The sequence below is a fragment of the Bombina bombina genome, chromosome 5 (assembly GCF_027579735.1).
Source record: "Bombina bombina isolate aBomBom1 chromosome 5, aBomBom1.pri, whole genome shotgun sequence".
In the NCBI taxonomy this organism is placed as follows: Eukaryota; Metazoa; Chordata; class Amphibia; order Anura; family Bombinatoridae; genus Bombina; species Bombina bombina.
The window spans coordinates 258,135,377-258,153,339 of NC_069503.1; the positions used below are offsets into that span (position 1 = coordinate 258,135,377).

Genomic DNA, 17,963 nt, shown 5'->3' on the forward strand with positions numbered 1-17,963 from the left:
AAGGGCTTTTTGCGTGGCATTGCCCCAAAGTAACAGCTCTTTTGCCAGCCCTTAAAAGGGCTTTTTGCGGGGCTTTGTCACAAAGTAAACTGCTCTTTTGCCTACAATCTACATCCCCCTACACCGCGGCCACCTATAATAAATGTATTAACCCCTAATCTAATCCCCCTACACCGCCGCCAGCTATATTAACTATATTAACCCTAATAATATTAGGGTTAATATAGTTATTATATTAAATATATTAACTATATTAACCCTAATTATATTAGGGTTAATATAGTTAATATCGTTATTATATTCTATATATATTAAGTATAATAACCCTATCCTAACTAAACTCTTATTAAAATAAATCTAATATTAATATTATTAATTAAAATATTCCTATTTAAATCTAAATACTTACCTATAAAATAAACCCTAAGATAGCTACAATGTAATTAATAATTACATTATAGCTATGTTAGGGTTTATATTTATTTTACAGGTAAATTGTTGTAAAATAATTATTTTAACTATGTATAATAGCTATTAAATAGTTATTACCTATTTAATAGCTACCTAGTTAAAATAATTACCCAATTACCTGTAAAATAAATCCTAACCTAAGTTACAAATACACCTACACTATCAATAAATTAAATAAACTACAAATATCTATCTAAAAATACAATTAAATAAACTAAACTAAATTACAAAAAAAACAAACACTAAATTACAAAAAATAAAAAAAATTACAAGATTTTTAAGCTAATTACACCTATTCTAAGCCCCCTAATAAAATAATAAAGCCCCCCAAAATAAAAAAATTCCCTACCCTATTCTAAATTAAAAAAAGTTCAAAGCTCTTTTACCTTACCAGCCCTTAAAAGGGCCTTTTGTGGGGGCATGCCCCAAAGAAAACTGCTCTTTTGCCTGCAAAAAAACCCACAATACCACCTCCCAACATTACAACCCACCACCCACATACCCCTAATCTAACCCAAACCCCCCTTAAATAAACCTAACACTACCCCCCTGAAGATCTCCCTACCTTGTATTCACCCAGCCGGGCCGAACTCCTCATCCGATCCGAGCGATGTGTTCCAGCAAGCGGCAGTGAAGTCTTCTTCCATCCGGGCGATGTCTTGAAGCAAGCGGCAGAGAGTCTTCTTCCATCCGGGCGATGTCTTGAAGCAAGCGGCAGAGAGTCTTCTTCCATCGGCGATGTCTTCAAGCAAATCGGCATCTTCAATCTTCTTTGTTCGCTCCTCCGCCGCGGAGCATCCATCCGGCACGACGACTTCCTGATGAATGAGGTTCCTTTAAATGACGTCATTCAAGATGGCGTCCGTCAAATTCCGATTGGCTGATAGGATTCTATCAGCCAATCGGAATTAAGGTAGAAAAATCTGATTGGCTGATTAACTCAGCCAATCAGATTCAAGTTCAATCCGATTGGCTAAACCAATCAGCCACAAAAGGCCCTTTTAAGGGCTGGTAACGTAAAAGAGCTTTGAACTTTTTTTAATTTAGAATAGGGTAGGGCATTTTTTTATTTTGGGGGGCTTTATTATTTTATTAGGGGGCTTAGAATTGGTGTAATTAGCTTAAAAATCTTGTAATCTTTTTTTTATTTTTTGTAATTTAGTGTTTGTTTGTTTTTGTAATTTAGTTTAGTTTATTTAATTGTATTTTTAGATAGATATTTGTAGTTTATTTAATTTATTGATAGTGTAGGTGTATTTGTAACTTAGGTTAGGATTTATTTTACAGGTAATTGGGTAATTATTTTAACTAGGTAGCTATTAAATAGGTAATAACTATTTAATAGCTATTATACCTAGTTAAAATAATTAACAATTTACCTGTAAAATAAATATAAACCCTAACATAGCTATAATGTAATTATTAATTACATTGTAGCTATCTTAGGGTTTATTTTATAGGTAAGTATTTAGATTTAAATAGGAATATTTTAGTTTATAATATGAATTAGATTTATTTAATAAGAATTTAGTTAGGGGTGTTAGGGTTAGATAGAGTTAATATAGTTTATATAAATACTATAGTAACTATATTAACTATATTAACCCTAATATAATTAGGGTTAATATAGTTAATATATATAATGTAATAACTATATTAACTATAATATACTTAGGGTTAATATAGATAATATAGCTGGCGGCGGGGTAGGTAGATTAAATTAGGGGTTAATAATTTTAATATAGATGGCGGCGGTGTAAGGGGTTCACATTAGGGGATAGATCAGTTAGATGGTGGCGGTTTTAGGGGCTCACAGTAGGGGGTTAGTTTATGTAGATGGTGACGGTTTAGGGGTTAAATACTTTATTATGGATTGCGGCGGGGGACAGGGAGATAGACATTGCGCATGCGTTAGGTGTTAGGTTTATTTTAGCAGATCGCGGTTGACAGGGAGATAGACATTGCGCATGCGTTAGGTGTTAGGTTTATTTTAGCAGCCAGTTTAGGGAATTACGGGGCTCCAATAGTCAGCGTAAGGCTTCTTACGGCTGCTTTTTGTGGCGAGGTGAAAATGGAGTAAGATTTCTCCATTTTCGCCACGTAAGTCCTTACGCTGTATATTGGATACCAAACTGCGCGGGTTTGGTATACCTGCCTATGGCCCAAAAAACTACGGGCGACGGCAGAAATATACGCGCGTAACTTCTAGGTTACGCTGTATATAGGATACCAAACCCGCGCAAATATTGGCGTCGCCGACTTTTGCGGGCGACGATTTTTATCGGATCGACCCCCATAACCTTTTAAATGTGCTGCATGTAAAAATGTACATTTCTTAAAATCTAAGGTATTGTGTCTTACAAAATGGCCTAATAGAGGCAAATATTTTTTTTTCTTCAAAAGTGAATCTAGTAAAACCATGTGCTGAAAACCAGTTTATTCACTACAGAAGGCTGCAAGATGTGTCTCAGTACTGAATATGTCTAGTGGTTGTGAAACAAGCTTAAAGATTATTCCTACTCAAATTTGAATTAATAAAAGTTATTACGTAATTTCTCACCTCCATCATTGTGGTGAGTTGGGAAAAATAAATAGAGGCAGTTTATCATGAATATCATGCTATCACTGTTTCTAATGTGTGGGTCACTTGATTTTAATCCAGAATACACAGGTATTACCTAATTAATATTAAAGGGATAGTAAAGTCCAAATTTAACTTTAACTAAATTTAACTAAAGCTAGGTAGGCTCATATGCTAATTTCTAAGCCCTTAAAGGCCGTCTCTCATCTGAATGCATTTGATAGTTTTTTACAGCTAGAGGGCGTTAGTTCATATAGATAACACCGTGCTCACGCATGTGAAGTTATTTAAGAGTCAGCACTAATTGCTTGAAATGCAAGTCTGTCAAAAGATCTGAGATAAGGAGGCAGTCAGCAGAAGCTTAGATACAAGGTAATCACAGAGGTAAAAAGTATATTTCTATAACAGTATTGGTTATGCAAAACTGGGGAATGGTAAATAAAGGGATTATCTATCTTTTTAAACAATAACATTTTTGGTGTTTAATATCCCTTTAAGTATAAAGAATGTATTTCTCTCTTTTTGTTGATCTTTGTCTTATCTCTTTTGTGCTTTTAACCTGAAAGCCTTTCCTTTCACTTCTCTTTCTAATTCTGCCCAGTTGTTTTTTTCCATTTTTTTTCTTTGCTCCACCCTAATCACTTACCTTCCACTGTGTGCTTTCTTGTTTCATTAATTTCCATTTCCACCCTAATCACTTACCTTCCACTGTGTGCTTTCTTGTTCCATTAATTTCCATTTCCACCCTAATCACTTACCTTCCACTGTGTGCTTTCTTGTTCCATTAATTTCCATTAATGGCTAGTAATGCTGTCACATACTTTTTATTGTTACAATAATTATCTGATAGCTATAGGCCATTTAAAAGGGTAGGTTGGTAAATTAGTGGTTTTATGTTTGCATATTTTACAGTTAAAATGAGCACTGTCAGAACATTCACTCTACTGTATATAGTTTTCAATCCCAGGTGTGTAACTTTTCATTTCATCACCTTTTCTATGGTGTCTGATCCCATTTATTTAAAATGAGAGGAATCGTTGGGTCTGTAGGTGTCTCTAAGGATGTTACATACTCTGGAGCCTGCTTAATTAAATTCAATACTGGTTAACAGTGATTAAACTTATAAACACCTTTTTTATTTTAAATGGGCTTATCATTGAAAAAAACCCTAAAACATGATTAAAATGTTGTATGTCACCTAAACAATTTGACTTGCTGGATTAGGATTGTCATGTCTGGGGCGTGGTATTGTGAATTATTCTACATTTATCAATGTTGACTGTCTTATTGTTTCCTTCCAGGTCAAGTACAGCAGCGATTTAAAGCAGATGAAAGGTAGATCTAGCGTAATGTTAGACACGCCAGAAATGAGGCATGTCAAAGAATCACAAAACAACATATCAATGGTAGGGTACTAGCATGTTTCCTTTTTTGGAAATATTAAAGCAGGAGCACACTTTTCCTTGAAATACTGCCTTTAATCACTAAATTGTATTTATATAAATAAAACTTACAACTTTTCCTGAATAAAATTATGCTGATATCTAACTAATAACGTGCACACGATTGTTAATAATGATATATACTAATAAAATATATTACTAACTTTGTTGTGGCGTGTTTAATCTTCATATAACTGAACCTGACACAGTGTGAGTGTGGTGCATATTGTGATGTGTTGCATGTTTTTTTCGGTTTGTTCAAATATGTTTATCATTTTTGTCAAGTTATATATTTTAGTTTTAGTTCCATAGTTCTGGTATCATAAAGAATTCTGGGTAAAGAATGAGGGTGGGATTCTCTAGTCCTTGAAAGCCACTTAAAAATCATTTTTTTGTGTATTGCTATTTGATTGCACCAAATGCAATTCAGGTATTTTCTTTTGATGGTTTCTGAAGATTGCCGGTGACCATCTTGATTAATGTTTATTCTGCTCTTGTGGCTGTATAGACTGATTAACTGCAGTTGCAGGAATTTGCTATTTCTTAAGTTCTTATTTTAACTGTAAGCAATGTATTTTTAAGAATTCTAGCAAAGGTTTAGAAAGTGATGAAAAAAAACTTGCTTTATGCAGCACCTCTAAAATTAATGTTTTATTGTGTTTTTACAGACGATAAAAATAAAAAAATCTCATATTCGATGCAGCCTGCTCATTATACACTGAAACTTTCCTTTTGAGTTTTCTATGATTTAAACATTTTTAATATGTTTTTTATTTATTTAAATGACATCAATTAGGATATATGTTACTCTTCAGTGTTTAGTAAATAGCTAGTATTGGTTAAACAAGGCTAATATTCTCTGTTATCAAAATACTTTTTTAAAAGGGTTGTTTTTTTTTTAAATTCAGGAATTAAACCCGTTTGCATAATGTGAGCAGGTCCCATGCAAAATAAATGATCTTACTTCAAAGTATGATTAACAAGTGGATAATCACCCTATAATGTTATGCAGTATCAACTGTTAGTTGCTTTGGGTTGAGTGCCAATGCTATTAGCTGTTTGTTTGGTTTCATGGTTCAGATAGAACCTACATTTTTAAACAACTTTACAGTGTATATCTATTATTAGATTTGCTTCATTCTCTTTTTATCTTTTGTTAAAGGAGGAGCAATGCACTATTGTGAGCTAGCTGAACACATCGCATGAGCCAATGATAACAGCATATATGAACAGCCTCCAACCAGCAGCTAACTAACCAGTAGTGCATTGCTGTTCCTGAGCATTTTAATAAAGTATACCAAGGGCTCCATTTAAGAAGTTTGGAACAGGGGCACGATGTTACTTGTACAATGATAAATGCGAGCAGCGTATTGCAGCCTGCTAGCCCCTTTAACATTTGAAACAATTGTAGGTAACTTAGTTTATATTTACACTATTCTTTAAAATAAAATGTGATATTTTTATTTTATGTTAAAGCAACAGATCAAGTTTATATGAATGAATATAATACTGCACAACAAATTTAAATTAAATGCTAATTTAAATGTTTATATTTTATTATACAGACCATTATATAACTTAATGAGAATATATGAAGAAATTCCGACCCAGATGATAGATCTTAATTATAATCTTTCTCTTATGCATATTCAGCTATATTATATTGGGGAATGACTAATATTAATTATTTTGTGGATATTTTCAGATCAAGTATCATGAAGATTTTGAGAAGACTAAAGGTAGAGGTTTTACCCCAGTTGCTGATGATCCTGTGACAGAGCGCGTCCGAAAAAATACACAGATTGTCAGTGATGCGGCCTATAAAGGTGTTCACCCTCATGTGGTGGAAATGGATCGTAGACAAGGGGTCATTGTAGGTGAGTCTTATTTAGTAATTTGTGTTAAATGTTGCTTGTTTAAGATAGTGTTGTGTCCCTCTTAAATACATTTCATGAAGTTCTCTCTCATTATGGGTGCCGCCATGTTGGAACTTAGGTTACGCTGCAGGTATCTGAAGGAGAGTTGCTGCACATGTGCAAACACATCAGCACTGAAATGCAATCAAAGGTAAATGTCAACATGGCGGCAGCAGGAGTAAGCTGTGGCAGTTTGCTGCTGTTCTACGCTGAAGTGCTGTACTGGTGCAGTAAAACATGAGTGCTGCAAAAGAAAGAAACATTCAGTCAACTGAAAAGTGTAAAGTAATGCATGCTCCAACAAACATCACATAATAACTCTTAAAAGAACATAAAAGTGAAACAATAAACTTTCATGGTTCATATAGAGTATGTAATTTTAAAAGACTGTAGAAATTACTTCTATTAACAAAAGTACTTTGATATCTTATTGAAAATCATACCTAGGTAGGCTCAGGACCGGTACACTACTGGAAGCTAGATGGTGATTGGTAGCCACACACACATGCCTATTGTCATTGGTTCACCAAATGTCTTCAGTTAGTTGCCAAGCAATGCATTGCTGCTCTGGATTTGACTTTAACTATGTGTTTAACCACTTTACATGAGTTATAACAATATTTGTATGCAAGCAATAGTGCAATAACAAAATGTGCAAATAAATTTAAGCATTTTCTTTTTTTGCACTTGTATGTCCCATTTAAAAGGACATAATACCCATATGCTAAATCACTTAAAAGTGACAGGAAAATATCACCTGAGCATCTCTATGTAAAAAAGGAAGATATTTTACCTGAAAATTTCTTCAGCTTATAAGAGTAAGCGCTCTGGTAACAGTTATACTTCAGCTACACAAAAACAAAACAATAGCCAATCAGCATCAGCAGTGCTGAGTTCATGTTATGCTTTGCTGTGATCTCATGAGATTTCACTGAAATCTTGTGAGATTCCATGGTAAAGTCCTTAAACTGAATAGGGAAATAAGATGACTATTCCTGCACATGCCAGATTCACCCTCCCTTGCAAATCTAGTATCCTAATTTGCTGCTTAAAGTCTCTTTATGATGGGCTGTGAATACTTAGGAAATTTTTAGCTAATTATCTTCCATTTTTACATAGAGATGTTCAGGTAATATTTTCTAGTCAGCTTTTTACTGCTATGCCTCATCACTTTCAAGTGCTTTAGTATTTGGGTATCATGTCTCTTTAAGATGATAAGAATTACTATGTCATATTTCAGATCTGCAATACTAATCTCAGGACTTGTAGAGCCTTAACGGGATTTTAAAAACCCCAAAACAAAACATTATAATATACATTTTTTCTGCACAATAAAGCTATAAATGGAGAATAGGGTGTACCTATACATGGATGGCTGAGTAATGACACACACATCTGATGTTGCAGCTATTCCTCCTTGCAGCATCTAGTTATATGTTTATTGCACCTCTGTCCAACAGCACTAATATGAACCCTTCTCTCTATAAAAAGTATACATAATCATTGTATATCAAGACATAAGCTGACAGATCCAAAAATATGTCACTAAATTTTAGGGTTGCCACCCGTCCTTTAAAATACAGAACACTTATAAGTTACACATGCTGCAGGGTGTGCAGGGAGAAATCTGAATAGTGTTGTTCAGAAACACAATGCATGTTCCTCCCTGCACACCCTGCAGTATGTGTAACTGATGTCAGCCTTGCTGCTAAAGTGCAGGTTTAATAGCTTCCTGGCAAAACATTTTCTTTATTATTTCTGTTTCTGTCTATTTTCATTCTTTCTTTCTTTTTTCAATTCTTTTAACTAAGATCTTAAAGTTTGGCGTACTGACCCAGGCTCCATCTTCGACATTGATCCATTGGAAGACAATATCCAGTCTAGGAGCCTGCGTATGTTAACGGGTACTGTTGCTTGAGTTTTCCCTCCAATTAAATATTTAGTTTAAGTTCAAATGAGCATTTTTAAAATGCCTTTTACTTTTTGAATGGAAAAAGGATTGTGACTGCAATATGGCACTTCTCTTGGAAGTTACTAGAAACCCTGAAACTTTGAAGTAAATCATTTCACTACATTTTGAGTAATTATAATGTGAACAATTTACATGTGTGGAGGCTCATAGAAACGTAAATAATGACCACTGCATCTGTATGTAATTTGGCTGTGTATCTTCATGTAATTTGGCGTGTGTATCTTCATGTAATTTGGCGTGTATATCTTCATGTAATTTGGCGTGTGTATCTTCATGTAATTTGGCGTGTGTGTCTTCATGTAATTTGGCGTGTGTATCTTCATGTAATTTGGCGTGTGTATCTTCATGTAATTTGGCGTGTATATCTTCATGTAATTTGGCGTGTGTATCTTTATGTAATTTGGCATGTGTGTCTTCATATAATTTGGCGTGTGTATCTTCATGTAATTTGGCATGTGTGTCATCATGTAATTTGGCATGTGTGTCTTCATGTAATATGGCGTGTATATCTTCATGTAATTTGGCGTGTGTATCTTCATGTAATTTGGCGTGTGTATCTTCATGTAATTTGGCGTGTGTATCTTCATGTAATTTGGCGTGTGTATCTTCATGTAATTTGGCGTGTATATCTTCATGTAATTTGGCATGTGTATCTTTATGTAATTTGGCATGTGTGTCTTCATATAATTTGGCGTGTGTATCTTCATGTAATTTGGCATGTGTGTCATCATGTAATTTGGCATGTGTGTCTTCATGTAATATGGCGTGTATATCTTCATGTAATTTGGCGTGTGTATCTTCATGTAATTTGGCGTGTGTATCTTCATGTAATTTGGCATGTGTATCTTCATGTAATTTGGCATGTGTGTCTTCATGTAATTTAGCATGTATATCTTCATGTAATTTGGCATGTGTGTCTTCATGTAATTTGGCGTGTGTATCTTCATGTAATTTGGCGTGTGTATCTTCATGTAATTTGGCATGTGTGTCTTCATATAATTTGGCATGTGTGTCTTCATGTAATTTGGCATGTATATCTTCATGTAATTTGGCATGTGTGTCTTCATGTAATTTGGCGTGTGTATCTTCATGTAATTTGGCGTGTGTGTCTTCATGTAATTTGGCATGTGTGTCTTCATATAATTTGGCATGTGTGTCTTCATGTAATTTGGCGTGTGTATCTTCATGTAATTTGGCGTGTGTGTCTTCATGTAATTTGGCGTGTGTATCTTCATGTAATTTGGCGTGTGTATCTTCATGTAATTTGGCATGTGTGTCTTCATATAATTTGGCATGTGTGTCTTCATGTAATTTGGCATGTATATCTTCATGTAATTTGGCATGTGTGTCTTCATGTAATTTGGCATGTATATCTTCATGTAATTTGGCATGTGTGTCTTCATGTAATTTGGCGTGTGTATCTTCATGTAATTTGGCGTGTGTATCTCCATATAATTTGGCGTGTGTGTCTTCATGTAATTTGGCATGTGTGTCTTCATGTAATATGGCGTGTATATCTTCATGTAATTTGGCGTGTATATCTTCATGTAATTTGGCGTGTGTATCTTCATGTAATTTGGCGTGTGTATCTTCATGTAATTTGGCGTGTGTATCTTCATGTAATTTGGCGTGTGTATCTTCATGTAATTTGGCGTGTGTAGCTTCATGTAATTTGGCGTGTGTATCTTCATGTAATTTGGCGTGTGTATCTTCATGTAATTTGGCATGCGTGTCTTCATGTAATTTGGCGTGTGTGTCTTCATGTAATTTGGCGTGTGTGTCTTCATGTAATTTGGCGTGTGTGTCTTCATGTAATTTGGAATGTGTGTCTTCATGTAATTTGGCATGTATATCTTCATGTAATTTGGAATGTATATCTTCATGTAATTTGGAATGTGTGTCTTCATGTAATTTGGCATGTATATCTTCATGTAATTTGGAATGTGTGTCTTCATGTAATTTGGCGTGTGTGTATCTTCATGTAATTTGGCGTGTGTTTATCTTCATGTAATTTGGCGTGTGTATCTTCATGTAATTTGGCGTGTATATCTTCATGTAGTTTGGCGTGTGTATCTTCATGTAATTTGGCGTGTGTATCTTCATGTAATTTGGAATGTGTGTCTTCATGTAATTTGGCATGTGTGTCTTCATGTAATTTGGCGTGTGTATCTTCATGTAATTTGGAATGTGTGTCTTCATGTAATTTGGCATGTGTATCTTCATGTAATTTGGCGTGTGTATCTTCATGTAATTTAGCGTGTGTATCTTCTTGTAATTTGGCATGTGTGTATCTTCATGTAATTTGGCATGTGTGTATCTTCATGTAATTTGGCATGTGTGTCTTCATGTAATTAGGCGTGTGTATCTTCATGTAATTTGGCATGTGTGAGTGACTTCATGTAATTTGGCATGTGTCGTCATGTAATTTGGCACGTGTGTTTTCATGTAATTTGGCGTGTGTGTCTTCATGTAATTTGACATATGTGTCTTCATTTAATTTGGCAGGGATATAGATTTCCAGGGGATGGTAAATTAATAGATTTATTCAATGTAAAATAGAGCAAACAGGCCTGGAGCATACTACTTGGTCTAAACCTCACATTAATACCAAGGGGCGGATTTATTATGATGCGGACGGACATGATCTGCTGTAGCGGATCATGTCCGCCCGACATTGCTAAATGCTGACAGCACACGCTGTCAGCATTTAACATTGCACAAGCATTTTTCGTGAAATATTTGTGCAATGCCGCCCCCTGCAGCTAGAAGGCGGTGTCAATCAACCCGATCGTATTCGATCGGGCTGATTGCTGTCCGCCGCCTCAGAGGACCGCTGCTTCTTAACTTAAGTTTCCAGCGATCTGGAAACTATGGGGGTAGATTGCAGCATCCACTGTTTGTTAAATCTACCCTCAAATCTTAAGTTTTCACCCAAATAAAAAAGCATGGCATTTCTGGTTCCTACTGTCTCTTAATTTAAATTGAAAACTCAAATTATGCACTCCTTCTATATGCTGAATTTTACAAGAAAAACAACTTTAGCACCTTACCCAGAAATTTAACATTAATAGGATCAAACAAAAGCGTAGATTACAAACGGAGCTAAAAAATGCAAGCAGAATGGTGCATTAACATCGCTGGAGCACAATCCATACCGCTTGCTTTTTTGCACTGGTGCTGCAAGTCCTAAGTTAATATTTATTTTCTAGAGCTAGTATGGTACAATACAATATTGTTGGATAGTGCAGATGTGTAATTTCTTTCAGATAATATATTTTTATGTGAGCCGAGCAAAAATTCTTGACGATTATTTCTTGAACACTAAGTTATTGATCGCGTCATGGACTTTTTAGTTTACTTATTTGCTATAATTCACAATACCAAGTGTTAACACTTAAATGTATAGAAAGGTCAACAATAAAATGTGCATAGGTGCATTTCAATTTGAAATAGAAGGGTTTTTGCAATATACTTCCAATAGCAAAAATGCTTTTAATAAAAGTAATTACTGTTTTTCTGCGGCATACGCACATATACTTCAAGGGCCCATGTACCAGTATTCAAACACCACACCTTTTCAGAAGGTCAGCATTAGCTTGTATGACACAAAGTCTTCAGAACCAATACACACCACAGCCACCTCTCAGCATGCGTAGTGTTTGAATACTGGTGCACGGCCCTCACAGGATATGTGCGTATGCCGCTGAAAAAACGTAATATATTTTACTAAAAACATTTTTGCTAATGAAAGTATGTTGCATAAATGCTTCTATTTTAAATTGAAATGCTCCCATACACATTTTATTTTTTACCTTTCTATCCCTTTAATACCTGATTTTCAAAAGTAATAAGAGAAGCCACTATTTCTTATTGTGCACTACTAATTCAACAACTTGTAATACGAGTACAGTGAGCACACTACTACGATTTCCTATTGAAAGTATATGACATGGTATATAAGTATTGGGTGCACTAAAAATGGTTTGGTTAAACATTTTAACAGAAAACATGTAATACCCAGTTGTGCATTGTTGATTGTGCAAGACAAAGTGCATTATCGATTCTGCTCTACTTGGATTGGCTAAGTATAGGTTTTGATTTTACAGCTTTTTCATGTTTGAATAAGAACCTTAAAAAATATTTACTACCTAGAGGGGATTTGAACCTCTGAATATAACAAAAAAGAAGAGCTCACCTGAGATATCTGAGCAATTGATACATTTCATACGGCATCACACACAGATATTTCCTGTCAGTCCATCATAAAACCAGGTTAAATGTTAAAAATAAACTCTTGGTATAAATTATTTTATTTTAGATGCCTTTTATTCTTAACTAATGCACTAAATGACCTGTAAAACTAATAAATATTTTAAAATAAAATGAAACATACAAGTCACTTTGAGAAAGACATGCAAAAGTGAAGTTCAGTTCAGCAACAAGGTACTCTATGCAAAGTTCTGTTTGAACAGCAGTTCTTTTGTAGTTTTCCATTGTATAATAATGACATAGCACAGAGAAGCGGACAATAGGTCCTTCAGAGATGCTGGAGATATGTGTTTAATAAGATCGCTGCAGAGTGTATTTAGTATATATGTTTGTGTTTAACCCATGAATATTTTTGAATCTGAGTTTAGCTCTTCTAATTCTTAAATATCTGAGTTTCTATTGTAAAGCGGTTGTTTTATATTAGTGTGAATATACTTGTAATGATAATATAAATAAATCCACTTTTAGCGGCCATATATAGCAAATAGATTCTAGAATATTTTCAGATTTACTTCTCATGTATATGAAAACTGAAATAGGAAAGCAAGTTCAAATTGAAGAAAATGCTAATTTCATGATAATAGATTTAGTAGTTTCTGATGTAGCTTTTTGAAAAAAATCCAAATATGGCCTTATTGGGAAATGTCACATCGTCACTTTTTAATTACTCAAAATGTACTGATTTAAATTCTTTTTTAATTTTCAGAGTTTGCAGTTACTATTCCCTATACTAACTAAGATGCCAGACTGTGGCCAAATGTATTTATCCATTTAAAAAGTAAAACATATCTGAAAACTATTGTTTAACTTACAATGCTCTTTTGAAGGTAAACTATGCACAGCAAGCTGAAAACATTTGATCTGCAGAAAGTGTGAGTAATTTAAGATTATTTTCTGATTTACAACAGTAATCAAGATGATGTTATATATTTTGAGCCAGATTATGAGTGGAGCACTATTTAGCACTTTCGCTTGCGCGCTAACTGAGCTAGAAGTAAACTTTTTGCGAGCATTGGGTTGCACTTGTATTACAAGTTGAAAGTAAAAAGTTATTGCTCGCACACTAATCTGATGTGTGAAAAAGCCAAATTTACAATATCTCGCATGTGATAACCTATTCCCCCATAGATGTCAATGGTGGGGAAAAAAAGTGGACAAGAAAACCTAACACCCCACTCTCTCGCTAACCCATACGCATATTCTCTAGTGCGCTAACCTGACATAAAAATATGAATATTTCATATGCCAATATTCTTCTCATTGCAGAATATGTTCTATTTATTCATAAATATATGTATGTATGGATATATATATATATATATATATATATATATATATATGATATATATATATATATACTGTATATATATATATATATATATATATATATATATATATATATATATATATATATATATATATATATATATATATATATATATATATATATATATATATATGGAATGGCAAGAAGGTAAGCCTCAGGATTGTAATCCTGAACTAAAGACAGGGAATTCAGCACTCTTTTGAAAAAATAAGCTCTTATCACACAATTTTATCAAAGTTGCAATTTTTATTGTGGGTTAGCATCTCCCCCCACCTGAAGGCACATACAAGCTGTAAGTTTAATTTTTACTCTTCAATAGATAGTTATATACATATAGGGTATAAAGGAAACCTTACAAACAAACAATGAAACCAATGAAACCTGACCGGTCAGGGGTACATGTAGATGTCACATGTGGTATTTTAGTCATTAGTGAATATATTTCTCACAGTGGATGTGTGGGCAAGTCGCAGGGATTTTTCTTTTTCCTTATTTAGATGCCCCCTTTTTGATTTTATGTTATGCTCGCTGCATCCTTTAGCTGGTAGTCAGCCGCGGTCAGTGCCTTGGTGCCCTTTTTAGTGTCTGCACCATGGAGGAGTTCTGTGTAGACCCCTGGTGTGTTATTGAATTTTACAAATTGGACATAGCAGGTGCTCCAGTTCAGGTTGATGACCCTTTATTTGTGAACCGGAGCGGACTAGCCTTGCTCTTATCGAGTGTAGGGGTCCTGTACAATGGCAGCGCTCAGGGTTCTTCAAGTTGGCGTTCACACGGAAGGTGAGGTCCCTGTCAGTTTTGCCGATCTCTGCATTGCCTTTGTTTTTATTCTGTGATGGCATATAGTTAATTTTCTCTCTTCCCGTCACAAGTAATTTTAAGAAGGTATTATTGGTGGATTTACTTTATGTGGGGCCATGTTGGAGTATTACACGACATTACGTCCTGTACGAGCAAAATGGCACCAAGAGTTTAGTGTTAGGCACTCTCTGCATCCTCCTTTGCCTAGTGGGAGCGGCGGTGTGACAGGGTAATCTTAGTCACAAAGCTCCTAAATGCTCTATAATTGTTCTCTGCCTGGGTTCTGTCTATTGGGTATAGCAGCACTTGTGTTGAGTGTACTTTTACATTTATCCTCTTATATTACGGAGGGGTTGTTTTATAAGGACATAATTGTGTAGAACTTTTACTTAAAGGGCAGGTATAGGGTTAACCTTTATTGGACTTCTCCGGTTACAGCAGGGTTAAGATGGCCCCTGGAGTTTCTTGGCATATATCCTTGCTATGTGCCCTTATTTCCCTCTGTGTCAGTGAGTCGCACTCTTCGTGCAGCACTTTATTGGCTCCTCCTTCTTGTAGTGAGTATGCCAGCTGAGGCGTCTCTGTCTCCCGGTAGACTGGAGTTTTCCCATCTGTGTGGATACATTTTCTACCTTTTTTGTGTTTAAAAAGGGTGTTAAGGAGATAGCTTAGTTTTTATTCCTGACAATGATCTGTCACAGTCACTGTACCTTTAAGTAGAAATTTCCACCCATTCTTTCTTCCCTACATAAGGTGGAGATGTAACACTCACTAACTGCTTGATTATTACCAAGAGTTAGTTTGAGAACTTTTGTTCAGACTAGTTCACCTCTAGGATTTGCCAAAGCCTTGAGTCACTTTCAAGCTATTTAGATCTACGGATCTTTACTTGGATCTATTTACAGATATCTCCTTTGGAAGCTTCAACCTTTCTCTCACCGTTATGAACCATCTGACCGGAGTGCTGACGCCATCCATTGCTGACAAGGAACTACCTCTCCTCCTCACTCCACACATCCACAGTGTGCAGCGTATGTGAACGCTGACTCCTCTCTCACAGGACTCCATGTATACACCGGAGTTAGTAGACTGCCAAGGGACAAAAGAACTCTCACGTTCCGCAAGTATTTTATATATACAACAAAACGAATAACTGTTTAAAAACAATACTTACCCTAGTAATCTGATTCTCTCTATACAACTCTGACTATATGCTTAAAACTACAATAACGCTTCTTTTTCAAACTGTGTGTGACACTTTGGGAAAATAGCAAATGTTACTTAAACCAAGGAGAGTTTATCATCAAGTGTTACTTAAACTTAGAAGAGTTTATCATTGAATTATTTTGAACACTGTTTAAAGTAATTACATTCTCATATTAACCCGATCTTAACTGTGAGAATAATTAATTGACAATAACTTGCTATTCCTTTAAGATCAACTCATTAACTCCTAATGAGCTGGTTAACAGGAATATCTACAAACACACGCATTAACTTAAAAGCTATATTAATAGAATTAGCTTATGATATGATCACTCTACGAGCTCCTTATTCCTCCATTTTGGATAAGAGATTTCTTTCCAGAACACGATCTCACTAAAGGAGGTCTGCTTGAGTGTCAAGGTCCGTGAAGGGTGTTTTGTATATGCCCTTCTTATGGAAGTTATAATATTGTCTGTGTATTCTTTATTTAATGTGATAAGAGGATCAGACTTTGTAAGTGCTGTTTTTTACTATTCTTTCAGCAGGGTCAGGAGAAATTTGAAGAAGCAATTTTTTACAGAAAGATTGGTGGATTCATGGAATAAATTTCCATTTGAGGTGGTAAACATAAAGACTGTAAAGGAGTTCAAAAATGCCTGGGACATGCATAAGGCTATCCTAAGGAAAAAGTAACATGTAATATGGGTAGACTTGATGGGCCTTTTTGGTTCTTATCTATCGTCAAATTCTATGTTTCTAAGTTTCTTGCAGCTAGATTTAGATTTTAGCGTTAGCCGTCAAAACCAGCGTTAGAGGCTCCTAACGCTGGTTTTGGGCTACCACTGGTATTTAGAGTCAGTCAGGAAAGGGTCTGACGCTTACTTTGCAGCCGCGACTTTTCCATATCCCACATATTGGCTGTTCCGATCAGCCAATAGAATGCGAGCTCAATCTGATTGACTGATTGGATCAGCCAATCGGATTGAACTTGAATCTGATTGGCTGATTCCATCAGCCAATCAGAATTTTCCTACCTTAATTTCAGATTGGCTGATAGAATCCTATCAGCCAATCGGAATTCGAGGGACGCCATCTTGGATGACGTCCCTTAAAGGAGCCTTCATTCGTCGGTAGTCCGTCGGGCCAGCAGGATGTTCCGCGTCGGAGGTCTGCAAGATGGATCCTAAAGAAAGAAGATTGAAGACCCCGCTTGGAAGATGACATCGCCCGGATGGAAGACTTCTTCAGCGCCGCTTGGAGGATCACTTCATCGGATGGAAGACTTCTTCAGCGCCGCTTGGAGGATCACTTCATCGGATGGAAGACTTCTTCAGCGCCCCTTGGAGGATCACTTCTGCCGCTCCGGATCTCCTCTTCAGTTCCATCGGTGGCTCGGCTGAGTGAAGATGACTCAAGGTAGGATGATCTTCAGGGGGTAGTGTTAGGTTTTTTTAAGGGGGGTTTGGGTTAGATTAGGGGTATGTGGGTGATGGGTTTTAATGTTGGGGGGGGGTTGTATTTTTCTTTTACAGGCAAAAGAGCAGTTTTCTTTGGGGCATGCCCCGCAAAAGGCCCTTTTGAGGGCTGGTAAGGTAAAAGAGCTTTGAACTTTTTTAATTTAGAATAGGGTAGGGCATTTTTTATTTTGGGGGGCTTTGTTATTTTATTAGGGGGCTTAGAGTAGGTGTAATTAGTTTAAAATTGTTGTAATATTTTTCTAATGTTTGTAAATATTTTTTTTATTTTTTGTAACTTAGTTCTTTTTTATTTTTTGTACTTTAGTTAGTTTATTTAATTGAATTTATTTGTAGGTATTGTATTTAATTAATTTATTGATAGTGTAGTGTTAGGTTTAATTGTAGATAATTGTAGGTATTTTATTTAATTAATTTATTGATAGTGTAGTGTTAGGTTTAATTGTAACTTAGGTTAGGATTTATTTTACAGGTAATTTTGTAATTATTTTAACTATTTTAGC

At 35.3% G+C, this 17,963-nt stretch overlaps 1 protein-coding gene across 1 annotated transcript in view; it reads left to right on the forward strand.

Moving 5' to 3' along the window:
- NEBL (nebulette) overlaps positions 1-17,963 on the forward strand; it is a 574,345-nt gene that overhangs the window by 512,862 nt on the left and 43,520 nt on the right. The window contains exon 5 of the mRNA XM_053713962.1: positions 6,200-6,371. Within this exon, the coding sequence (XP_053569937.1) occupies positions 6,200-6,371 (172 nt within the window). The remainder of the gene's footprint in view (positions 1-6,199; positions 6,372-17,963) is intronic.